This window comes from Chelonia mydas, chromosome 22, assembly GCF_015237465.2.
Source record: "Chelonia mydas isolate rCheMyd1 chromosome 22, rCheMyd1.pri.v2, whole genome shotgun sequence".
NCBI lineage: Eukaryota > Metazoa > Chordata > Testudines > Cheloniidae > Chelonia > Chelonia mydas.
The window spans coordinates 17,744,697-17,770,192 of NC_051262.2; the positions used below are offsets into that span (position 1 = coordinate 17,744,697).

Consider the following 25,496-nt stretch of genomic DNA (forward strand, 5'->3'; position numbering starts at 1 on the left):
TGTATCTATCAATCAATCATTTTTGTAGTTAAAGTTGGTTATGAATATTGGCTCTATACTGTCTGTATTTCAACCTTATGCTATGCTTCTGGGTGATACCCCAGAGAAGTCGGTGTCAGCTCTGCCTAGCCTGCTGGATGGCCCCTTAAGGACCATCAGCTATACAACTGACCCATTGAGAGAAGGCAGATAGATATACCTTGTGACTTGGCAAAGTACGCAGGGCCTTGCCCATATGACTCCAAACTTGATTGTGCTGTAATTTTCCACAGTAAGAACAAAGAGGCGTTCTTACACCTGGAAAAGACTATGAAAGGCCGATGCCTCATCTCCATCTTGTCTTCAATCCTGCTTCTGACTGCTGGAGGGACTTTGCTACAAACGGAAGCTCTACACAAAGGACGGATGACCCATCTCAGCTGTGGATAGACTCCAGAGACTTGATTTGAACTTGCAGTTTATTCTATCACAGCTACAAGCCTGAACCAAGAACTTTGCCATTACTGTATGTAATTGATTCCATTTAACCAGTTGTAGCTCTCATCAATATCTTTTCCCTTTTCTAAATAGATCTTTAGATTCTAAAGGATCGGCAACAGCGTGGTTTGTGGGTGAGATCTGATTTGTATATTGATCTGGGTCTGGGGCTTGGTCCTTTGGGATCGAGAGAACCTCTTTTCTTTTACTGGGGTCTTAGTTTTCATAACCATCTGTCCCCATAATGAGTGGCACTGGTGGCAATGCTGGGAAACTGGAGCGTCTAAGGAAATTGCTTGTGTGACTTTGGTTTTACCCCGCTGGCTAACCACAAGTCTTGTCTGGTTGGTTGGTTTGGTTTGCCTTAGAGGTGGCAAAACCCCAGCCTTTGGCTCTAACTGACTTGCTTGAAGCAATTTGTTCTGAATTGGCACTCTCAGTTGGGTCCTGCCAGAACCAGCATCAGTACACTATGCAACGTGGCTCTGTCTAGAAGATACCATCAGGGATGCTTAGTTTTGCAGTTCTCAAACTGTAGATTTGTGCCTCCAGAGATAACATGCTTGTGCACAAAGAAATAGAGGGGAGAAAAAAATGAGACCTCAACTCTATTGTCCCTCTGCAAATTGGTGTACACAGAGTCAATCCCTAACCTCTCTCAGAAAGTTCAATGAACAGCAGATTGTTGAGGGTGGAATAGATCTGGACAAAGAGAAGAGAGGGATGGGCAGTAGAAGCAACAGTTACACTATTTGGGCAGCATAGTCTGGAAGTGTTGAGGTCTTTCTGAGTGTAGTCTTCATTGATTTGAGATCTACTGTACCATCCTTTCACTAGAAGGGAAAACCTGCTATGCTGGGAGGCTGTAAAAGAGATCCAGTTTGGGGTTATTGTAATGAAGTCCCTCTACCTGTGGACAAGACAGGCATGTATGCGAAATGCAAGGCCTGCTTGCCTCACTGAAACAACGTCATGAGAAGAGGGCCTCATCCTCCCTGATTGAACTAACCTCATTATCCCTAGCCTGATTCTTGCTTGAATAGTTATACCTGCCTCTGGAAATTTCCACTACATGCATCCGATGAAGTGGGTATTGACCCACGGAAGCTCATGCTCCAATGAGTCTGTTTGTTAGTCTATAAGGTGCCACCGGACTCTTTGCTGCTCTCATGAGAAGTGTTTCTTCTGAGGCAGAAGCTCTGTTGAAGATGATGAAAGGAACATGCAGGATCTTCAGGTTGGTAAACTTTTCTATTTCATATTTCTTTTGTAAGGACTGCCTGTCTTCCTTCCGGACTATTCTTGAATTCTCGTGTTTGAGCAAGCAATATAGTTATGCTAAAGGTGAAATTGTAAAAGGAAGATCTGTCTATTTCAGTGGTTTGTTACCTAAAATGATTGATAGTACCAGAAAGTGTCAGTGAATGCAATGAGTAACACTAAATGATTATGATGATAATTAATAAAGAACTGCATTGACTTATGTTGGTGAGGAGAATCTGTTAATATACAGGATTCTGAAGCCTATCCACTTGTCAAGATCACCATCATTTTCTATAGTGTCAGAGTTGTCTGCCAATGATAATGGTTCAGCCATATCAGATGTGTCACATAGCCACAGTATATCCTGTGTAGCAAAAGGAAAGGATTTTCAATGGTCCATAGATAAGTTTGTGAGAAGACCCTGCAGATCACAAAAAGAGGTAGGTAAGCGATGAAACCAATTGTCTGGTTTGGTTATGCCACAAACTCTCCTTTCTGTAGGATTGAGAACTCACACTTCATTAACATGGTTCAGTCAGTAAGACAGACTGGGATACGGTCTGTGGAAAAGAGCAGATGTTGCGGGCAAATTGCTGGATACAGTGTCTGAAAGAGAAAGTGATCAGTGTGCAAAAGGTCTAGAGGGTGAAATTGATTTTAGTTATAAGCTGGGGATGCATCAATTAGAAGTAACGGAGGAGGAGAAGGACCTTGGAGTATTGGTTGATCACAGGATGACTATGAGCCGCCAATGTGATCTGGCTGTGAAAAAAGCTAATGTGGTCTTGGGATGCATCAGGTGAGGTATTTCCAGTAGAGATAAGGAGGTATTTGTTAGTACTGTTATATGAGGCACCGGTGAGACCTCCCCTGGAATACTGTGTGCAGTTCTGGTCTCCCATGTTTAAGAAGGATGAATTCAAACTGGAACAGGTACAGAGAAGGGCTACCGGGATGATCCAAGGAATGGAAAACCTGTCTCACGAAAGGAGACTCAAGGAGCTTGGCTTGTTTAGCCTAACGAAAAGAAGGTTGAGGGGAGATAAGATTGCTCTCTATAAATACATCAGAGGGAGAAATACTGGAGAGGGAGAGGAATTATTTAAGCTCTGTGCCAACGTGGACACAAGAACAAATGGATATAAACTGGTCATCGGGAAGTTTAGACTTGAAATTAGACGAAGGTTTGTAACCCTCAGTGGAGTGAAGTTTTGGAACAGCCGTCCAAGGGAAGCAGTGGGGGCAAAAGATCTATCTGGCTTTAAGATTAAACTTGATAAGTTTATGGAGGAGATGGTACAATGGGATAACATGGTTTTGGGAATTAAATATTCATGGTAAATAGGCCCAATGGCCTGTGATGGGATGTTTGTTAGATGGGGTGGGATCTGAGTTACCCAGGAAAGCATTTTCTGTAGTATCTGGCTGGTGAATCTTGCCCACATGCTCTGGGTTTAGCCGATCGCCATATTTGGGGTCGGGAAGGAATTTTCCTCCAGGGCAGATTGGAAGAGGCCCTGGAGGTTTTTCGCCTTCCTCTGTAGCATGGGGCACGGGTCACTTGCTGGAGGATTCTCTGCTCCTTGAAGTAAGTCTTTAAACCACAATTTGAGGACTTCAATAGCTCAGACATAGGTGAGAGGTTTTTCGCAGGAGTGGGTGGGTGAGATTCTGTGGCCTGCGTCGTGCAGGAGGTCGGACTAGATCATCATAATGGTCCCTTCTGACCTAAATATCTATGAATCTATGATGGGTGGAGCAATGGCTACAATGATCCTATTGTCTTTGCTTGTGTGACAATGGAAGTGGGGAATGTCTTCCTTACAGAGGCATTGGGAAATGCACACAAAGCAGAATACTTCCAAGTAGCAGCAATGAAAGCTGTCTCACACTGTGCAAAAAGGTCAAATGTCTAGTATGCAGCTTGGTCACAGACGATGGTGCAACTGTATCTGAGATTGGAAGAGAGTGAGTCCCAAGCTAACAACATGTGGTTGCAGTGCTTGGTTGATGCACTTCCTAGCCAAAGGCTTGAGTGTTGTATTGCGAGCGAGGGGGGTCTCCAGGTGAAGGAGGAGTGATGATGTGACCCTTGGGGAAAGTGTGTATCGGGTGCCTGCAGCGTGGCTGACAGGTGCTGTGAATGCAGAGCTTAGTGGTGTGCTAGGCAAGGCTGCAAGCACTAAGCCTGTTCGCATCCACCAACCCCTGCTCAGGGGGTGGGGCCAGCAGGACTCTAAGAAGCTGGCCCCTAAGCGACCAGAGGAGTGTGCGAACAGGGATGGCTAACAGGGGAGTTTCGCAAGGGAGTTTAGCGGGGAGTGTGAGGGGGCCAGAGCCCTGCAGCCAATGGGGTGCTTGGCTGGGGCAGTGCTGTGTTCAGCTTGGGCCTGACTGAGTGAGTGCAGGGCAAGGCTTTGAGCCAGGACACCTGCTGCAAACAGCAGGCGGGCCCACAGACTCTTTCATCTCCCAGAAGGAAGGTGAGCAATCAGTCAGCTGCTGTGCCACAAAGGCCATGTCACCCGCCTGGAAGAGAAGGTTCAAGGACTGGAGAACCCAGTACCAACCCTGCATTGCCAAAGAGAACATGAAGATCCCCTGGACAGACAGACATCAGGATACGCTCCAGCAGGCACAACCTTCTGAAGAGGCAGAGCAGGCTGCCTAGCAGGGACAGAACAACAGTGAGGACAATTGGCGGCACGTGACTTCCAGAAGCAGACAGACCAACAGCAAAGCATCTCTGTACCAGCACTGCAGGTACAGGTGAGCACCCAGTTTCATGTTCTCTCCCCAGGTCCTGATGCTGAGAGTCAACTAGATGAGACAGCTGAGGGAAGGGAGCAGAAGGAGACTCCACCAATTGGAAGGGCTGGGGGTTTCACAACCACCACACCCAAGAGGAGGCAGCAGGTGGGGATGGTCAGGGACTCCCTCCTAAGGGAGACTGAGTCATCTATCTATCTGCCATCCCATCCAGGAAAGCCAAGAACTGTGCTTTTGAGACAGTCATCTCATCTCATCTCCCACAGTCTTCTGGCCAGCATGTTAGAGGTATGGGCTGGAAGAATGGACTATAAGATGCATAGAAAGCCAGCTAGATCCTCAGGCTCAACAGGGAGTGATCAATGGCTCCATGTCTAGTTGACAGAGTGCCCCAAGGGTCGGTCCAGTAGCCAGTTTTGTTCAACATCTTCAGTAATGATCTAGAGGACTGCACCCTCAGCAAGTCTGCAGGTGATGCTAAACTGGGAGGCGTGGCAGATAGAATACAGAGGGACCTAGACAAATTGGAGGAGTGGGCCAAAAAGACATCTGATGACATTCAACAAGGACAAGTGCAGAGTCTGGCACTGCTACACACTAGGCAGCAGTTCTGCAGAAAAGGACCTAGGGGTGACAGTGGACAAGAAGCTGGGTATGAGTCCACAGGGTGCCCTTGTTGCCAAGAAGGCCAGTGGCATTGCCAGCAGATCAAGGGACGCGATCATTCCCCTCTCTTCAACACTGGTGAAGCCTCATCTGGAGTCCTGTCTGCAGGTTGGGGCCCTACACTACAAGAAGGATGTGGACAAATTGGAAAGAGTCCAGCAGAGGGCAACAAAAATGATTCAGGGACTGGAACACACGACTTATGAGGAGAGGCTGAGGGAATCATAGACTATCAGGGTTGGAAGGGACCTCCTCTAGTCCAGCCCCCTGCTCAAAGCAGGACCAATCCCCAACTAAATCACCCCCGCCAGGGCTTTGTCAAGCCGGACCTTACAAACTTCTAAGGAAGGAGATTCCACCACCTCCCTAGGTAACCCATTCCAGTGTTTCACCACCCTCCTAGTGAAAAAGGTTTTCCTAATATCCAACCTAAACCTCCCCCACTGCAACTTGAGAACATTACTCCTTGTCCTGTCCTCTTCTACCACTGAGAATAGTCTAGAACCATCCTCTTTGGAACCCCCTTTTGGGTAGCTGAAAGCAGCTATCAAATCCCCCCTCGTTCTTCTCTTCCGCAGACTAAACAATCCCAGTTCCCTCAGCCTCTCCTCATAAGTCGTGTGTTCCAGACCCCTAATCATTTTCGTTGCCCTTCGCTGGACTCTCTCCAATTTATCCACGTCCTTCTTGTAGTGCGGGGCCCAAAACTGGACACAGGACTCCAGATGAGACATCACCAAAAGGGAACTGCAGTTGTTTGTTTAGTCTGCGGAAGAGAAGAATGAGGGGGGATTTGATAGCTGCTTTCAACTACCCAAAAGGGGGTGGATCTAGATTGTTCTCCATGGTAGCAGACAACAGCATGAGGAGTAATGGTCTCAAGTTGCAGTGGCAGAGGTTTAAGGCACATAGTAGGAACTACTCTTTCACTAGGAATTTAGTGGTGGAATCTCCTTCCTTAGAGGTTTTTAAAGCCTGGCTAGGATGATTTACTTGGGGGTTGGACTAGATGCCCTCCCAAGGTCCCTTCCAACCCTGATAGTTTACAATTCTAAATGGCAAAATACTTCAGTAACAACCACTTAGCTTGGTTCCTCCCACTCTTTTCAGAGCAGGTGCTGCAAACTCCCCCACAAGATGTGCAGTGGAACTCACTCAGTAGTGGACTGTTTGTTTGGAGCACTGGCCTAATCGCATGACAGTTTGTGAGCAAAATCCTGACTGACAAACATAGATGATGGCACCCTCCCAGCCAAAAGCTCTCAACAGTGGGCGTCAGAGAAATGTGGCACACGCTGAGTTCCCTGGAGCTATTTCTGTAGCCTTGAACAAAATGCAGGGGAATTAAATAAATACCTGTTTTAATTTGGAAGGAACTGAGTGAGATCTTAAAAAGAGAAATATGAAATGACACAGTTAAATTTCAAGCATTAAAAAACCAAATGGGACAAACACAATCTCCAGCTCCTTTTCTTGCTAATAGTTTCAATACTCAGTACCACAGTCAAACCCAAACCACTGAGGAGGAGGAGTTGGCTATGACATGGACATCCAGCAATCAGCCCTCCAATAATGCCAACTATAATAAACTTCAGAGCTAAGCGTGAACCATTCAAAAAATATGTTTGCTGCTGAGGTTTTACAGAAAGTCACACCAGTGAACTGGTGGAAGTCATGTAAGCACTTGGATTCAGAGACTGTGGAAGGAAGTGATCATCTCACTTAACAGCAGTAGCTTCTTCTGCCAGTGTAGAAAGAATAGTTTCTTCGTTTGGGACCCAAAAAAACAAACAGGAAAGCTGGTTTTCCTTTGTCAGATTATGAACAAACAGGAAAATGAAGGTGAAGATGACCAAGTTAGTTAGCTGCAGAAGCCAATATCTTAAGTTTCTCATGTTGACCTGCCTGACAGTCGGTTTAAAAATCTGGAGTGTGTGTTAGTTAATTTTCTGGCTTTCTTTAATGTCAATTAACTATATGCTTGTTTTGCTACATTATTATATGGTTGGTTGTTTGCTGTCAAACAAATCCACAATACGTATCATTGTTGTTTTCGTTAAATAAATAAATAAATTTAAATGTCTGATGTTGCTGATGTTCTCCTCCTCATACAGCATGGCAAGAAAACCCTCCAAATATTAATGATTAACCGATTGAACGGGAGATAGATCTTTCTGAAGTCATTCGGACGTGAACTGCTTCAGTTACCTTTGGTAAATGAAATAACCAATCAATCATTCATTTTCTGAGATAGATAGCTGTAAAACTCATCTGAACAGTTTTCAAAATAAATCACTTTACAGTGTGTATCTTCTAAAAATGAAACCTACATCGATCTCTGAAGAACATGGATTCAGGTTAGAACAAGAAAGCACTTTTATGTAGAAATCCATGATTAAATCAAGTCTTCCTGATTAGGGATTTAAATCAAATCCACCCCACTGCAGAGTATGCTCGGCCTGGACTCTGAAGAAAATGGCATGGAGATACCCTGGGCTGTTTCCTGCTGGAGACGTGGTAGAGGGTGGCTGAGGCAGAAGCTGCTCCCAGGAGTGAGTAAGTGGGTAGCTGAGCCTCTGGTTTTTCCTCTTACTCCCCTAGGTGTGCCAGCTGCCTGGCCTTTCCCTTGGGCAGTGATGATCACTACCACCACTGCATTCCCCATCCTGCTGACTCACCCGTGTCCTGAGATAAACTGGCACTGTAGCTGTCACTCTCTGTGACCGTAATTCCATGCTGGGATCCCACAGTCCTCCAGTCAGATGTAAGAGTACGTGCAGGAGTAGATGCCTGGCATTTGGTGAGAGTCCATTGGCTGGAGTACCTGTTCCGGGTGCTGTGTGCAGATTTCACGCTCTTCCGGGAAACTGGGTCTGAAGCACAAAAGTTACACAACACGGTCAGGTTTGTTCTCTGAGAAAGATGTGCTCTCATGAGGCAAACAAACACAGAGCCTTCCTGGGACCCGCCACTCTACAGGTGGGCATGTGTGTCTACAGCTAGACACAGGCAAACACAGATGTCTGTCTGTGTACATTGCTAGACATCTGTCCACCGACAGACGCTTGTGCCTGTCGTTACCAGCCCTGACCCATATGGGGCACTAAGGGGTAACTAACTCATCAGCTAGAAAAGGTTGATGGCTGGCACATATGTAGTGGTCATCACCAGCATGGATGTTTAAACGTTCTCATCGGGCATCCAATCTGAAAAAATCAGAAAAAGAGCCATAACTGGTGGAAAATTGGCAGAAAGCTTCCAAATGCAATTGATAATGCAACCAAGTACTCAGACTAGTACTTTGGAAAACACTTCACTCCAGGTGATATGAGATGTGCTTTTTTGTCTTCCATTAGAGCAAGAGTCTGTAGTCACCTGGATACATGGTACAAACATCAAAATATTTGTCATTATTTGTAGAATGAACTGATTTGAGAAACTGTCTGTTTTTACAAAGTTATACAGATATTTAGAGTCCCTGCCTCCTCATTATAAAGCATACATTGTCGGGGTTATCTGCTCAGCTGGAGACATAAGAAGAAGATAATTACAGTGGTACCATGTATGCTTTAGCCTTACTTATCACTAATCCATGTACGCTATTTACATAACGGTCATAACTCTTAGCAGAAGGTCTTGTGTGCATAACAAAATATAACCATGTACTCTTATGTAATCCCTACATGTAACTATGAGCTACTGAATGTCTAACGTAACACCCCTTTGAGCTAGATGGAGTGCCAGTAATTTGCAAATAGTTGAAACATTTTCACTCCCCCATAGAATCTGTCTGATGTTTGCTCAAGGCGCTCGTCCCTGTCTCAGTCACATGCAGCATTTGTTGTACAGGTGCTCTCCCAGCCACACTGCACAACGGGGAGGGTGGCTTCTGGAGCAGGTGACAGCACCAGGCTTCTCAATGACAGGGTGCAGTTAGGTTACCGACACACACCCCAGCTGGTATTTCACACTTGTTCTTGGGATGGGAAGAAATCACTTTTCTTTGGCAGGAAAATGAGCCATATTCACATAGAACATATCACCGTGGCCTCCCCTGATGTGACCCACCCAAAGCTCCAACGCCCAGTAATCCAAGCAGTATTAGATTTTCACTTTCATTCTATGCAGCTATGCTTCCTCTATGCAGAGGAAGAGAACAACTGCCAACAGCCACCTGGGAGGGACACAGGCTGCAGGAGCATTTTTGTTTGGAGCGCTTTGCACATTTTCTTTTAAAGTTCACAGACCATGTGTTGTGTATGCTAGTAGGCGGCCACGGGTCCCATGCATGGTGCAAGTTTGGGGTGATGGCGAAGGGGCTCCTGAGGTACAATTCGCTTCCTCTCCTACCATCTGACTGGTTTAAAATTAAAGTGCTCTAAAATGCAAACAAAACACAGCCCATTTGGCTTGCGATGCCTGATGAAGACACAGAACAGAGTCTGGGGTACAATTTGGGGGTATAGAGTCTCCCTATTATTCCGACAATAAGGCAACCTACCTCGGGAACCTCAGCACCGCTTTAGCTGGAGCTTGAACTGAGAATGAGTGCTCAGTATGGGGCCCCATGCACAGAACTCTGGGGTGCAATGATGAGCACACAAAGCCACACAGCGACTGAGGTGCCCAAGTCCCACTTTTAGGCACCACTGCGATGGCCCAAACCTGTAGGTGCCTAAACTCACGTGGCACCTAAGTTTGTGCTCAAATAGTTCTCTAGGTGAATGTGAGCACATCAATTGCTGCCCCTCTCTCTCATGCCTGAGCCCCAGCAGGATTCTCAAAGCCAGGGCACCTAGGCATGGCCCTGGTAGGCATGCTCAGAAGCGGCCTAACTCCACCCAAGTTGGTTACACCACTCAGCTTGATGGCTGGGGCACTCAGCCAGCAAACAGCCTGCATCAGTTGCCTCTCTCTGCCTCTTGAGGAAAGGGATCTGCCACACAGCCTCGAGTACTTACTGGTACCGGGTCGAATGTCAGACATGTCAATCAAGGGTCCGGTGTTCTGTATCAGAGCTGGATGATGCAAGGATACCCCAGTGCAGAAGCTCTGGGGATTCACAGCTTGGCTGAACTCTGTGTCTGTCACTGGTATTGTAGCTTTATCATCCCCTGCAAGGAGAAGAGTTTGGGGACTGAGTTCAGACAGCTCCACCGAAGCATCTGTTGCAAGTCACCAGCATCACCAGCCCATGCTGCCCTGACCCACTTGACAGTAGCTCCTTGCCTGACCGATCTCTGGCTTCGCTGCTTGGGGGATCTCCCTCACTCTCCTCCACCCATGTCAGGCTCAACACACACAAAAAAGCTGGGGCTTCACACAGCTCCTCCTGTGCGGTACGGGTGCAGCACGCAGGGCCAGGGAAATGGCACTTCTTCCTTCCCGGGTATGAAAGCGGGGCAGGGCACAGGGGACTCTCAGCTTCCAACCCAGTTCCCCCCAGAACTGGAATGTGAGAATGATCCCAAGCGATATTGGCAACTTGGCTGACAATGGATGGAATAAATGCGAGGGGGAGAAAGATGGGGGCGGGAAGACCCTCCAGTCTTAAGGGAAACTACATGCCCTGGCCAAGATGGGCTCTTGGCATGGGGAGCTGGCACTCAGAAGCCAGGGCAGGCAGATATCTACCTGAGAATAGTATTTCCCTGGCCAGAAGTGTGGCAGGGGGAAGATTCTCTTCCCCTAGGGCCCTTCTGTGGGTTCCCTCAAAGTATGGCCATACCTGTCCCATCCCACAGCGCTTGCTGCAGCTGCCCTCATCTCTGGTGTATAAGCAGGATTGTGTCCCAGCATGCAACACTCCAACTGGGCCCAGCCAGGAGCCTGTGGGGCTATGGGTAAGGTGCAGCCGTGGTCTCAGCAGGGACGGGGGCGGGGGAGGAGGGTTTGCTCAGCAATCCTTTAAACTGGAATAAGGCCGAGTGCCATTAGATCTGAGGCAAGAGCCCCACTCACCCAGCTGCTTGATGCCCTCCTTATCCTCAATGAGCAGCTGGACACGAGGAATATCGATATGCAGCCGGGGACCCTGGGGGGGCCCTTTCACTGGTGTGTCAAAGCTCCGGTTATTCTTGCTGCAGAGAAAAGAGAAGCCAATGAATACAGCAGAGTCTCCGCTTCACTGACGCCTTACCACCGACCAGGTCTATGACCCCTTATTTCCTGCTGGGGGGGAGGGAGAAACAAAAGGGCTCTGGTTGAAGAACAAGTCGTCACCCCATCACATCCTAATGCTTGCCACGTATTGGAAATCGCTCTGCCATGCTTTGAAAGTCAAGCAGAAAGCGACGCACCAGACCTGCTGCCGTCACAGGGAGATATTCAGTGTTACAAAGTCCCAAATTAGTGGGTAAAATGGCGTCTTTGCTGTGCTCCATTATGACAGGGATCCAATCCCTGCAGCGCTGTGTGCACGCACTACCCCAAACGAGCAGGCAGGACCGTGAGGCGAGTCAAGCAGCCGCAGCCTGCACACAGCGCTGGGCCTTGGCGCCCGTCAGGGCACCACGTCTATCCTCTCTTCTTCAGGGCAGCCTCCCACCCGCAGGGTCAATGCTGGGTATGATCCCAGAATCCCAGTGAGGGATTCAAACACCCCCGTCTGGTGCAGAGCGCCACAGGGCCATTTCTCACGCAACATTCATCTGCTGTCAGAATAGGGGGGCCAGCAGTAGCTTTGAGAACAGCCACTGGCTACACCCACTTTCAAGCAGCATTAGAAAGGGAAGCTTGGAAGTGACACCCCCTGAGCGCTGTGGGTCTGTCTACACTGCAAGTGGGAGGTGTGACTGCAGCATATATAGACACATGCCGAGGGTGCACTCTGGTACCATGACCTTGGAAGGAAAGGGCCTGGGTAGAGACTGTCGAATCGTGGACGTCAACAAATGGCTACGCAGGTGATGTCAGAGAGAAGGCTTTGGATTCTTTGAGCATGGGATGGTGTTCCAAGAAAGAGGAGTGCTAGGCAGAGACGGGCTCCACCTAACGAAGAGAGGGAAGAGCATCTTCGCAAGCAGGCTGGGTAACCTAGTGAGGAGGGCTTTAAACTAGGTTCACCGGGGGAAGGAGACCAAAACCCTGAGATAAGTGGGGAAGTGGGATACCGGGAGGAAGCACGAGCAGGAGAGCACGAGAGGGGAGGGCTTCTGCCTCATACTAAGAAAGCAAGACAAAAAGCAAGTTATCTCAAGTGCCTATACACAAATGCAAGAAGCCTGGGAAAGAAGCAGGGAGAACTGGAAGTCCTGGCACAGTCAAGGAATTATGATGTGATTGGAATAACAGAGACTTGGTGGGATAACTCACATTACTGGAGTACTGTCATGGATGGATATAAACTGTTCCAGAAGGACAGGCAGGGCAGAAAAGGTGGGGGAGTTGCATTGTATGTAAGGGAGCAGTTTGACTGCTCAGAGCTCCGGTATGAAACTGCAGAAAAACCTGAGAGTCTCTGGATTAAGTTTAGAAGCGTGAGCAACAAGGGTGATGTCGTGGTGGGAGTCTGCTATAGACCACCGGACCAGGGGGATGAGGTGGACGAGGCTTTCTTCTAGCAACTCACAGAAGTTACTAGATCACGGGCCCTGGTTCTCATGGGAGACTTCAATGCCCCTGTTATCTGCTGGGAGAGCAATACAGCGGTGCACAGACAATCCAGGAAATTTTTGGGAAGTGTAGGGGACAATTTCCTGGTGCAAGTGCTGGAGGAACCAACTAGGGGCAGAGCTCTTCTTGACCTGCTGCTCACAAACTGGGAAGAAGTGGATGGGAACCTGGGAGGCAGTGACCATGAGATGGTAGAGTTCAGGATCCTGACACAGGGAAGAAAGGAGAGCAGCCGAATACAGACCCTGGACTTCAGAAAAGCAGACTTTGACTGCCTCAGGGAACTGATGGGCAGGATCCCCTGGGAGAATAGCATGAGGGGGAAAGGAGTTCAGGAGAGCTGGCTGTATTTGAAAGAATCCTTATTGCGGTTACAGGGACAAACCATCCCGATGTGTAGAAAGAATAGTCAATATGGCAGGCGACCGGCTTGGCTTAACAGTGAAATCCTTGCTGATCTTAAACACAAAAAAGAAGCTTACAAGGAGCGGAAGATTGGACAAATGACCAGGGAAGAGTATAAAAATATTGCTCGGGAATGCAGGAGTGAAATCAGGAAGGCCAAATCACACCTGGAGGTGCAGCTAGCAAGAGATGTTAAGAGTAACAAGAAGGGTTTCTTCAGGTGTGTTAGCAACAAGAAGAAAGTCAAGGGAAGCGTGGGCCCCTTACTGAATGAGGGAGGCAACCTAGTGACAGAGGATGTGGAAAAAGCTAATGTACGCAATGCTTTTTTTGCCTCTGTCTTCACGAACAAGGTCAGCTCCCAGACTACTGCACTGGGCAGCACAGCACGGGGAGGAGGTGACCAGCCCTCTGTGGAGAAAGAAGTGGTTCGGGACTATTTAGAAAAGCTGGATGAGCACTAGCCCATGGGGCCGGATGTGCTGCATCCGAGAGTGCTAAAGGAGTTGGCGGATGTGATTGTGGAGCCATTGGCCGTTATCTTTGAAAACTCATGGCGATTGGGGGAAGTCCCGGACGACTGGAAAAAGGCTAATGTAGTGCCCATCTTTAAAAAAGGGAAGGAGGAGGATCCTGGGAACTACAGGCCAGTCAGCCTCACCTCAGTCCCTGGAAAAATCATGGAGCTTGTCCTCAAAGAATCAATTCTGGAGCACTTAGAGGAGAGGAAAGTGATCAGGAACAGTCAGCATGGATTCACCAAGGGTAGGTCATGCCTGACTAATCTAATTGCCTTCTATGACGAGATAACTGGCTCTGTGGATGAGGGGAAAGCGGTGGACGTGTTGTTCCTTGACTTTAGCAAAGCTTTTGACATGGTCTCCCATAGTATTCTTGCAAGCAAGTTAAAGAAGTATGGGCTCGATGAATGGACTATAAGGTAGATAGAAAGTTGGGCTAGATTGTCGGGCTCAACGGGTAGCGATCAATGGCTCCATGTCTAGTTGGCAGCCAGTATCGAGCGGAGTGCCCCAAGGGTCGGTTCTGGGGCCGGTTTTGTTCAATATCTTCATAAATGATCTGGAGGATGGTGTGGACTGCACCCTCAGCAAGTTTGCAGATGACACTAAACTGGGAGGAGAGGTAGATACGCTGGAGGGTAGGGATAGGATACAGAGGGCCCTAGACAAATTAGAGGATTGGGCCAAAAGAAATCTGATGAGGTTCAACAAGGACAAGTGCAGAGTCCTGCACTTAGGACGGAAGAATCCCATGCACCGCTACAGACTAGGGACCGAATGGCTCGGCAGCAGTTCTGCAGAAAAGGACCTAGGGGTGACAGTGGACGAGAAGCTGGATATGAGTTAACAGGGTGCCCTTGTTGCCAAGAAGAAGGCCAATGGCATTTTGGGATGTGTAAGTAGGGGCATTGCCAGCAGATGGAGGGACACGATCATTCCCCTCTATTCGACATTGGTGAGGCCTCATCTGGAGTCCTGTGTCCAGTTTTGGGCCCCGCACTACAAGAAGGATGTGGATAAATTGGAGAGAGTCCAGCAAAGGGCAACGAAAATGATTACGGGTCTGGAACACATGACTTATGAGGAGAGGCTGAGGGAACTGGGATTGTTTAGTCTGCGGAAGAGAAGAACGAGGGGGGATTTGATAGCTGCTTTCAACTACCTGAAAGGGGGTTCCAAAGAGGATGGCTCTAGACTGTTCTCCATGGTAGCAGATGACAGAACAAGGAGTAATGGTCTCAAGTTGCAGTGGGGGAGGTTTAGGTTGGATATTAGGAAAAACTTTTTCACTAGCAGGGTGGTAAAACACTGGAATGCGTTACCTAGGGAGGTGGTGGAATCTCTTTCCTTAGAAGTTTGTAAGGTCCGGCTTGACAAAGCCCTGGCGGGGGTGATTTAGTTGGGGATCGGGTCCTGCTTTGAGCAGGGGGTTGGACTAGATGATCTCCCGAGGTCCCTTCCAACCCTGATATTCTATGATTCTATTCTATGATTCTGTGACCTACACCAGCAAGCGAGACTGGTTCTTACACTGGGAAACAAGGCGCTGCTCACCCACCTTATTAGCATTTCTGCCAAGCTCTTTGCATCTGCAATACAAAAGAGAGAGATGTTTGTGAGAGACACACGAAAAGGACGGAAGATAGATTCTGTTCCCCACTGCAGACTGATGCATGGGCTGGAGCGTGTCTCTGCAAGCAGGCAAGTTTCTAGAACAGCCTTCTGTGTGATGTGCTAGGCGGGAGGGCACATGACATGCACACAGACATGGTCAACATTAACTGTAGTGTAAGGTGTGCACAATCACACTACCCTGCCATCAAACTATATCCAATTACTATCATAGGCACAGTTATTTTTTAAGTACCTGAGCAAACTAGTTTTCTATTAAAAAAAAAAAATCCTTCCAGTCAATGAAGCTCTTGGCCTCACCCACCCATCCAAAATTCAGCCTTGTTCAGCACATGCTTAAAGAGCAATACAGTCCAACGCCCAAGAAAGCCTCCAGGATCTAAACTAAGATCTACACTGAAATGGATGAGCACAGAATTGAGAGATGCAAAAACTCATGGGGGCACTTTGTCTGCCTACTTCTCCCAGACACAGCACCGTCATGGCAGAGCAGCTTACAGATTCAGCAGCTGTCAGATACCATCTCCCCTGCCTGTGCAGGACTGTTGCCCATACTTAGTGATTGCCGCTAGGAATCTGTGGTCTCCTATTAACTGTTGCAACGTGTTTAATCCATGTTAACTGAACCCCCCGTCAAAGTTTTCTGTTTCATTAAGCATCTGTCTATGCTTTGGGGACTGGGTAGGGAAAGAGACAGGGAAACCTGCCCAAAGATGTGAAAGTGCAGGCTGGACTTTGTGGGGAGATAGCTCCCCCAACTCCCTCTCCTGCCCTGCCATATGCTGAGGTGCAGATGTAAGTTACAAAGACCAGTTGGGAACACAGTTGGTCAAACCCTCTAAAGCCCAAAGGTGTTTAATGGCATACACCACCTTTGACGGTTGCAGTTAAAGAACTGCAAGGACTGCCTTCCAGGAAAACTGCAGCGAGACCTCTAACGCTCGTTAGTGTAAACTAATCACCTCCCAACAAACCCACCCAAAATAGCAACAAAGCTCATGCAACTACCATGATGCTTCGTGAGCCTACCTTGTTCACTCTGCCTAGATCCCTTCCTCCCGACCTGCTAGGGCTCTGCTACTCGCTTCAGGGCAGACTCTCATTCTATGTCTGTTCAGTGCGTAGCGCAGTGGGGCGCGGGATGCACGACAGTAACAGAAATGATGGCCAAGATAGTCCACAGTGACTAGTGATCTGGGAGGGGTCTCCCAAAAGCGCTGAGCACCCCTTCTGAGAACGACGCCTCTTCGTGGTGTCTGCAGCGAGGGCCCCAGAATCACGAGTCACACAGAAAGACCTCAACCTACATATTTAACTGAATAAAAAAGGAACTTCCCGATCACTTCCTATGAATGCTTGCCTGGGTTCAGTCCCTCGGGGAAGGGAGCAGAGCCTGCGTCTCATGGAGATCCTGCTGCTGAATGTTCCTTCCCCCCATTCACAGTACAGAAGCTGTCTGTCAGAATTTGCTTGCCCCTTGGGAATCGGACCGCGTGACTCTTGTTCTATCGTTTCTAGACAGTGGGGCACCCTCCGTTAGTTGCTGGCCTGAGCAGCGTTAAATTAACCCGGAGGAGGAACCAGTCTTTTCAGGATGGTGTAACTCACAGGTTCCCAACATGCTTTCCAGCTGCAAGCCTGAATCTCCCTGCCCGGCCCAGTGCAATCAATACGCAGCCTCCTGACCAGCTGGTATTTAGCCTGTGCATCTAAGTCTGGGGTGGCTGCAGTTTTCCTCTATGGCAGGTGAAGTTAAACCCACCACCCCACAGGAGGCCAGGCTCACACCTCACCTCTCAATCTCTTCAGACGCTTCTCCTTCCTCTTCTTGCGGATGATGAAGAGCAGGGCCACCCCGAGCGTAGCCAGGATCACAGGGCAGGCAATGGTGAAAAGCTTCTTCACGTCATCCCCCTCCCCCTGAGCAGATTTGATTGGGGGTATGGTACCTAGGACAGAGCCACACACACACACACACACACACACGAGGCAGTAAGACAACACACCCATGTCAGACCTCAGCTCGGGAACCTGAGCCGAGCCCAGGCCAGGCCCGGCTGACAGGGGAGGGCTGCAGACAACAGCTTCCTCCCAACTGCAAAGCGGCTCCAGAGGGATGTCGGGGTGGGGGCAGGGGGAGAGGTCTGGTACACCCAGATAAATGCGCGCGCTCGCTCTCTCGCTGCTTCCAGCCAGCCTGGGAACCCAAGAGACAAGCTGGCCTCATGGTACCTGCAGCCGAGGCTGGCGGTAAGTGTGTTTAGATGAGGGTGTTTCTGGCTCACTTGTGCAGACTCACCCGGCATCTGCACTGCAGTGGGAGGCGTGACACAGCTCATGGCAGCGTACCCACACTAGCGTTCATCGAGCTAGCACGGCCACCGACAGGGATGGCCTGGACCCCAGCATGGCTGTACAGACCTGGGTGCGCACTCAGCTTAGCAGCCCGTGCTGTTGCATCTTCGCTCCTGTTTTTAGCCACTGTAGCCAGATTCAAGCTTTGGCAGGTGAACCTACCGCGCTGGGTGCCTCTCCTCCAGCTGCAGCACAGACCTACCCTCAGAGCTGGGCTGTTGGGGGCTCACCCCATCCAAGCTACAGAGATTCACCCAATCCTTCTTACCGTCGGTCATGGGAACCCACGCTAAGCACACGCATGATACATGAGAGCATGTGCAACTGCAAGTCCCGCAAATGGCAGCTAAGAGGTATCCTGGCCCCAGCCACCTCCTCCCCTGCCAGGATTCACGTTCCTAATGCACAGCCACGTGCTGTGAAGCGCTCTGATCTGACCCACCACAGAGTTTATCTGGCACGGAGTCACCGCCACAGCCACTGACCCTGGTTACCTACCTGGTAACCTAACCAGCGCGTGGAGGGTGGGGATGTGAGGCCACTGGGATGCATTGTTGCTCCCCTGAGAAGATTGCATGCAAATCTCATTTCCCTGCTGGGTGGTGTGGCCTTTGCAGAAGGGGGAGTGGGGGCGGGGCAGGGCAAACAGTATTCCTCAGACGTTCTTGTCAACTGCTGGAAATGGCCCACCTTGATTATCACTACAAAAGGTCCCCCCCCCCCCCCCCCCGGCTCTCCTGCTGGTAATAGCTCACCTTAAGTGATCCCTCTGGTTACAGCGTGTATGGTAACACCCATTGTTTCATGTTCTCTATGTATATAAATCTCCCCACCGTATTTTCCACTGAATGCATCCGATGAGGTGAGCTGTAGCTCACGAAAGCTTATGCTCAAATAAATTTGTTAGTCTCTAAGGTGCCACAAGTCCTCCTTTAGTATTCAGTAGGTAACGGGCACACCTGCCCTGTGTCATCTCCACCTCCCTCTCAGTCCACTGATAAAAACGAGGCACTTGCAGTCTCCCTGGATAATGAACACGTGACCAGGCTCTGAGTAGAAGCATCTGTCATAAGAACACACCAGCCCTACCACGACTCTGGCCCCACACTCCCTGCTGACAGCTGGCCCTGCCTGGCTCGGGGGCTGCTCAGGAAGGGGCCAGCACAGATCTCTGGCCTTTGTACAATTGGAAGAAACCCACCTGCCACCTGAGCTGCCCTTGTGGAAGGTGAAGAAACAAAGCAGATGTGACTTTAGAGGGGTTTGTTTTATGGCTAGAACCCCCCGCAGGCTGAATACTAAGGGGCCAAGCGTCTAATGGTTACAGCAAGGGACTAGAAGCCAGAACTCCAGGGTTCATTTCCTGGTCTTGCTACTGACTCCCTCACTGTGCAAGTTAGACCCCTGCTCTGTGCCTCAGTTTCCCCATGTGTACAACACAGATAGTGATACTGACTCCTGCAATCTTTGCAGGGAGTGGGGGAGGCAGGGGAGGACAGGAACCAAAGCGGGGGAGCAGCAGGGATGATAGCTGGTTCTCCAGTAGCAATTACTGGGACATTTCTCAATGTTCTTTGGACAATAAGGGAGGAGGCATGAGAAGAGCTGGGGTATCCGTCCAGTTCCCGGGTGTCTGCATCGCAAAACCAAGACCACTGCAGCCGGCCCTGACTGCAGACAGCCTGCGCAGGGATGCCAAGGACTGAAGGGGTGATGGGGTATGTCTACACAGCACACGGGGAGGCAGACAGACGCTCGCTGTGCTCGAGCTAATGCTGTGAAAACAGCAGGGGAGCTGCCTGTGTCTGCGCCCCGGGGTCAGGCAGGATTGCACTGGGATGGCTCGCCTGCATCGACATGGCCACACTGCTATTTTTCACATGCTATTTCAAACACAGCAACCGCCTGTCTGTCTACCTGGGCCAGACGCAGGCTCGCAGCGACAGCGTAGAGGTGCCCGTGGAGAAAGGACAGCACGCTGCTCATTAAATCCACCCTTCCAGGAGGGAGGAGCCTAGGCCCTGGATGGGAGAGGAGGAATGGCTGCTGCAGCACGGCCGTGCATGGTCAGACCCCAGCCGGCACAGACTCTGCAGAGATGGCGCTGGGTCACAAATGATCAGGCTGTGGGTGTGTTTAAAACCTGACCCCTGAGCTGGGATAGCCAGGAGCCAGCGCTAACGTGTATGAAGTAATAAGGCAGGAGAAAGACCTGGAGAAGTCTCTGGCTAGGACAGGCCTGTGGTGAGCTAGGAAGACACTTAGCAGGGAGTCTCCAGCATACGCTCTCGGTGGTTTGGAGAGCTGGCTTTCTCCTGTACTCCTCTCCCCATCAGCCTAATCTAGTTCAGAGTGTGCTGGTAGCCGTGTCACTCCCAGGATAGTAGAAAGACCGGTGTCTGTGTGTCTGTCTGTCTTTTACTGGACCAGCTTCTGCTGGAGAGAGAGACGAGCTGGCGAGCTACACAGAGGCCTGAAGAAGAGCTCTGTGCAGCTTGTCTCTCTCACCCACTTTAGGCAAATCTCACTGCTCGTGCTCCCCTCCCAGCTCTGGGCCAGGCGCCAGAGCCCCACGTGATCCCGGCTGCGGGGAGCTGTGGGCAGAGGACGGCGAGGGGCAGCTGCATGGAGGGCCTGGCTAGGAAGTGAGGAAGGTGGGGTGGGGAGCACTTCAGAAGCAGCGAGTTTTGGGTGCTGCAGCTGCCGGGCATTCAGCTGAGTGGCTCAGCAGGGCCACAGGCAGGAGCAAAATGCTGAGCACGAGAGACACCCCTTAACGCACACCACTGGCGCACCATGCAACCCGACGCTGGCGCAGGAATCCTATGGCTGGCCCACCCCAGCCGCCTAACCCGCCCCACATCCCCCGGCCCCCTGTGCCCCACGGCCAGCCCCTGCCCCATGCTGGGTCAGCTCTTACTGCCGTCGTAGTCCAGCGTGGCGAACTGGGTGGTCTCGTTACCGCAGCCGGCGCTGTTGCAGGCCTTCATCCGGAGCTCGTACCAGGTGGCCTCGCGCAGCTCCGTCAGGAAGACCTCGTTGGAGTTGTTGGTCTTGAGGCTCTGCCAGACCCAGTTGCCCTTGGGCCGGTACTCCAGGACAATGGCCACGATGGGGCAGCCCCCGCTGCTCCAGCCCTGCAGGTTCAGCCTGGCGTGCGTAGAATTAAGGTGGGTGAAGAGGTGCTGGTCCTTGCTGAAGGAGGGCTCTGTGGAAAAGGACATGGCATGAGGGCCTGGGAGGGGGCAGCTCTTACAGGACAAGCTTCCCATCTGCCCCCCACATGGCCTCCACTCACTCAGCCCAGCCGTCAATGGGAGCTGGCTCTTACCCCGTCCCCATCCTGCCAGCGACACTCAGGGCGCTCAATCCCCTCCGACCCAGCGACTGCCCGGCAGCCACATTTCGTGCTGCAAAGCGGAGCTGGTGACGGAGCTCCCAAGCACAAAGCCGCCTGTCCAGAGGCTGGTAAATGCCCAGCAAGTGAGAAGCAGCAAAGGGCCCCTCCCACCGCATTGCCCAGCAGAGGCCTTGCTGCTCAGCTTCCCTCCTGCCGGGGTTTTATGGCTGGGCTGCTGGAAATAGGGTTTGGTAAGTGAACTGGAGGAGCAGAGCCCGGGTCTCCGTAATACACGACTGCTGAGGTCACTGTCCGGGCAGCGAGGGGAAACAATTCTACTTCTGGTCACAGCCAGCTGCGACAGCATCTTAGCGAAAGACGACTGAGGGCAGTGGAGTTCTTTTACCGTCGGTCACAGCCGGAAATAAGCTCGTACATATAAGGCCAGGGCCAACTTTTGACAGGACTCTCGTCAAGGATGTGAGGCCAATAAACTGACCTCCTGCACCTTGCACCACACATTACAGAATACAATTCTAAACACCTCCTCGGAGTTTCTCATTTCAGCAAAGAAAAGGACAGACGGTCGCACAGAGGAGTCAATTGGTGGCCCCTGCAGCAACCTTACAAAACCAAATGACCCAGCAACAACGGACGAGGGCAGGAATTTTCCTGCTTCTCCTGCTCTGCCCACCAGTCTACCTTGCTTGATCCTTGCAAGAAGGCAGCGCTGGCCTTACTGGACCCTCTCTGGACACCTAACCATGGGCTTAGCACCATGCACACCCCCCCAGGATCATGCTGCTGTCACTCCTCATGGTGTTCCCAAAACTGCAGCTCAGCAAACTGCACTGGAGCAAACTGGGGGAGAAGGCAGGGTGCGTGGCAGTGTGACAGGAGGATGGGGAGGGGTTAAAGCATCAACACCTGACCCCACAATGGGTAGGTCAAATGGAAAATCTGAAAGGGAAAAGAAATGCAGCGGGTGAATCTCTGCACCGGGCTTGTGAGGCCCCTGGCCGTGCTAGGGGCTGGGCAGTGGCACGGAACAGTGCAGAGCAAGTTGCCTCAGGACCTTTCCTCGCTGGGCTGGGGGAGGCCCTGGTGAGTGCGTGCCAGGGTACCAGCTGGTGCAGGATGCCCTGGGAATGGCCAGCAGCTCTGGAAGAACATCGTCCAGGACAGAAGCAAAAGGGAAGCCCTCCGCCTTTCCCTAGTGACAAGCTAGAACCAGCTTGTCAAGCCCTGCGTCCTGTATTCTGCCTCCAGCAGCAGCCCATAGTGCTGTGCTGAATGAGGGGCAGTCTACTTCCTCCCCGCCCCAGCCCCTCCCTCCCCAGGAGCTAATGAATGCACTAAAGAGGGGAACCAGCGCAGGTGGCCCAAGACGCACAGACAAATTCCGAGGGGCTGGCCGGCCCCTGCCGGTTTACCTCTGCCGTGCGTCTTGGCCTCGATGATCTCACTGATCCGGCCGGCCCCCACGCTGTTCTTAGCTGCCAGCTTCACCTTGTACCACGTGCCGCACTTGAGGCCGTCCAGCTTGAACGAGCGTTCGGTGGAGCTGATGAACACGTCCTTCCACTCCTCGCTGTTGTCCACCGAGTACTGCAGCACAAAGCCTGTGGGGGAGGGGGCAGGGGCTGTTAGCACTCAAGCTCTAGAGGCAGCTGGGGAGAAGGGGACAGAGCACAACCTCCTCTCCAAGGGGGAAGGGCTGGTCAAAGAAGCCCTGGCTGTGCAGGTCTACTGTGCTCTGAATCTGTGCATCCAATCAAGCAGGCCTCAATGCCGCCCGTCTGAAGGTAGGTGACTCTCAGCCCCATTGTACAGATGGATACACTGAGGCAGGGCTGGCTGAGGAGCCAGATTTGCAGCGTCTTTAGGTAACACTGTGGAAGGTGTTGCATTAATTGCCTGTGCAAAGTACAAGGTTAGCCACTTTAACGTGCAGTTACCCAGCCTGCCCAGGCACTGCCAGCGGGTGTATGGTTCAGGTTTGCATGCTGCACGTGCTCCAGATTCACAGGAAAATCTGGATCTAAGTTACTTGCCCAATATTGCACAGCCAGTCAGCGGCAGAGTCCTGCAGAGAACCCACAAGTCCAGAGCCCTAGCCCACTGTTTTTGACTAAGGGTATGTCTACACGGCAGTTTCAACTCAGGCTCGAGCCTAACCCCGCTTCCATCTACACACAAATCACGCTAACCCAGACCCCAGGACCCCACAGGGACGGAGGGTCAAAGCCTGAGTCAAGCCGAGACCCTGGGTTCAAGCCTTATTGCTTTGCAGTGTAGATGCAGCCTCCCCATGACTCGTGTTCTGGGAATCCACCAAAAGAATCCCACAGGGTGACTTTCTGTGTCCTCTGGATGGCCAAGTTTTGTGGACAGTCAAGTTTTCCCACATTGCACCACGAACAAAGGGATAGAGTGGCCACATTCTGGAAGGGCGCTAGGAAGTCTGGGATATGGGTGGTTGGACTTGGGCCTGCATAATTCAGTGCAGATCCTGGAATCCCACATTGGGACCCAGGGTTCAACAATTCCTAGCCTGGGGTTACAAATGAGTGTAGACACTCAAGCCCTAGGTTAACAAACCCAAGGTCTGCTAACTTGAGTTCTGCTGCAGAGGGCTTACTTTACAGGGTAGACCGATCCTACAAGCTCCCTACTCCTTGGTTTGGGCTCAGAGCAGACAATTGTAAAGTGCAACCCACCCCTGCCGCCAGGTGGTACTCTGCAGTTCCAGGAGCTGAAGCAGCCAGATGAACAGACTCCAAAAAGGCAGGGGGAAAATAATCTTTATGCATCTATAACGAATGCAGAGGAGAACAATTCCCGCAGCTCCCCCTTCGCCTCCCCCCAATGCAGAGTGACACAGCCCTGGGATTGCATGGGGCTGCTAGCAGTGGGAGCCTGATACACAGCAGGAACCCAGATCAAAGCGGCTCAACACCAGCCATGCATAAGGGCCCACCTGCATAATACTAAAAGCTGACCAGCCTGGGCAGCCGAGGGCACCAGCACGGCTGCAGACTGGGTACTGCTCCGCCCCACCAGTGTGTGTGGGGGGAGGGACTGCGCTAATGGCTCCCCCCGGCCACGGATCTCCAGACCCATCCCGGGGGAGAGGGGTTCATTAAATCCCCAGCAGGAAGCTCTGAAATGACAGCGGTGGAAGGCAAAGGCCTCTGCCAGATTCTGCTGCCGGCCCTGCCAAGGTGCCCGTCTCGAGGGCAGAGTGGGGAGCGCCATCTCTGTGACTGTCCTCGGCCAGTCCGTGCTGATTGCAAGGGGGTTTTCAGTGGGGCCGGATCCCAGCTGGGACCTTGCCAGACCCCTTGCACACCGCCCCCCGAGGCACCCTCCGAGGGGAGCTCTCAGCCACCAACTCGCAGTTTCTCATCCCAAATAAAATCATTCCGGTGTTAGCCACTGCCCCGCCACTGCCCCGCCTTTGCCAAACCAGCAGCCATGCAGCGCTAGGGGGGAGCGTGACCCCGCAGACTAACCCCAGAATACTGCACTCCACAGCCTCTCCTACCCCCCTCCGGGCCAGCCCTGGAAGGAGCCCTGATTTACAATTCAAATCCAGCTCTGCCTCCGAGCACATTAAACATGTCTTCCTGCCTAATTTCATACATATGAATGGGGATGGAAATGGAGCCCTCTTTTCTTAGAGTATTAAAATGGAGCTGGAACGAGGGGGGAGATTTCCCCCCCTTTATTATTGATATTAGTGCCGGGGTTTGAAGCTGGCTCGCTTGGCAGCTACAGAGTCTGTGGGCAGGAAAATCCACCTCTCAGCCAGCACCAAATCCCTCCACAGACATGCGGGTGTGTTGGGGCATCTGCCATCCGGATCAGTTTGTGGGGAGAAAGCTACTGACCCCACAGCTGTCTGAGCAGGATACTGGGGAAAAGGCAGGAGAAGGGAGTTTCCGGATTAAAAGGCATGGGGCCAAAGCCTGCACTGGAATATACAGGTCGTGGACTCTGCAGCCTGTCACAGTCACAGTTCTCCAGCCGCCCAGCTCTGGCCCAGTGGGACTGTGGCAAACTAGGAATGTTGAACACACACACACGCCCCCTCCACCCTGCAGTTCCCGTCATGGTGCAGGACCCAGTTCCAGCACAGCTGTGGGGACTGGAGGTGGGGAGATGGGGCCTGATCCATGGTCTGGAACGACACTAGAGCTTTGGGCCTTTCCAGGGTCCAAAACCAATATGAAAATGTGGTCTGCTCCCACGTGTCCTGTGAGCTGAACCACGCCAGGGCTGCCACGTTGCAAGTGGGTCCCCCACAACCCAGTGAGAGACTTGGGGCGTGGAGGGCCCCCGACCAAAAGGAGGCAGGGAACTTCAGCATTGTTTCCTTAGGCGAGGGGCAGTGTGAAGACTGGACGGGGGGAGAAGGGATTCTCAAATGTCAGAGCCAGCACTGAGCTGCC

General features: G+C 51.2%; 2 protein-coding genes across 3 annotated transcripts in view; one reads left to right on the forward strand and one right to left on the reverse strand.

Annotated features, from left to right (window-relative positions):
* CEP164 (centrosomal protein 164) overlaps positions 1-1,960 on the forward strand; it is a 111,979-nt gene extending 110,019 nt beyond the window's left edge. The window contains exon 36 of the transcript XR_006287087.1: positions 273-1,960. The gene's annotated coding sequence lies outside the window, so the exon portion shown is untranslated. The remainder of the gene's footprint in view (positions 1-272) is intronic.
* DSCAML1 (DS cell adhesion molecule like 1) overlaps positions 1-25,496 on the reverse strand; it is a 353,599-nt gene that overhangs the window by 4,070 nt on the left and 324,033 nt on the right. For both annotated transcript variants that reach the window (XM_043534224.1, XM_037882497.2), the window contains 7 exons: positions 22,476-22,664; positions 20,623-20,910; positions 17,141-17,296; positions 15,274-15,304; positions 11,137-11,255; positions 10,137-10,289; positions 7,854-8,048 (listed from right to left, as the gene is read on the reverse strand). In XM_043534224.1, the coding sequence (XP_043390159.1) occupies positions 7,854-8,048; positions 10,137-10,289; positions 11,137-11,255; positions 15,274-15,304; positions 17,141-17,296; positions 20,623-20,910; positions 22,476-22,664 (1,131 nt within the window). The remainder of the gene's footprint in view (positions 1-7,853; positions 8,049-10,136; positions 10,290-11,136; positions 11,256-15,273; positions 15,305-17,140; positions 17,297-20,622; positions 20,911-22,475; positions 22,665-25,496) is intronic.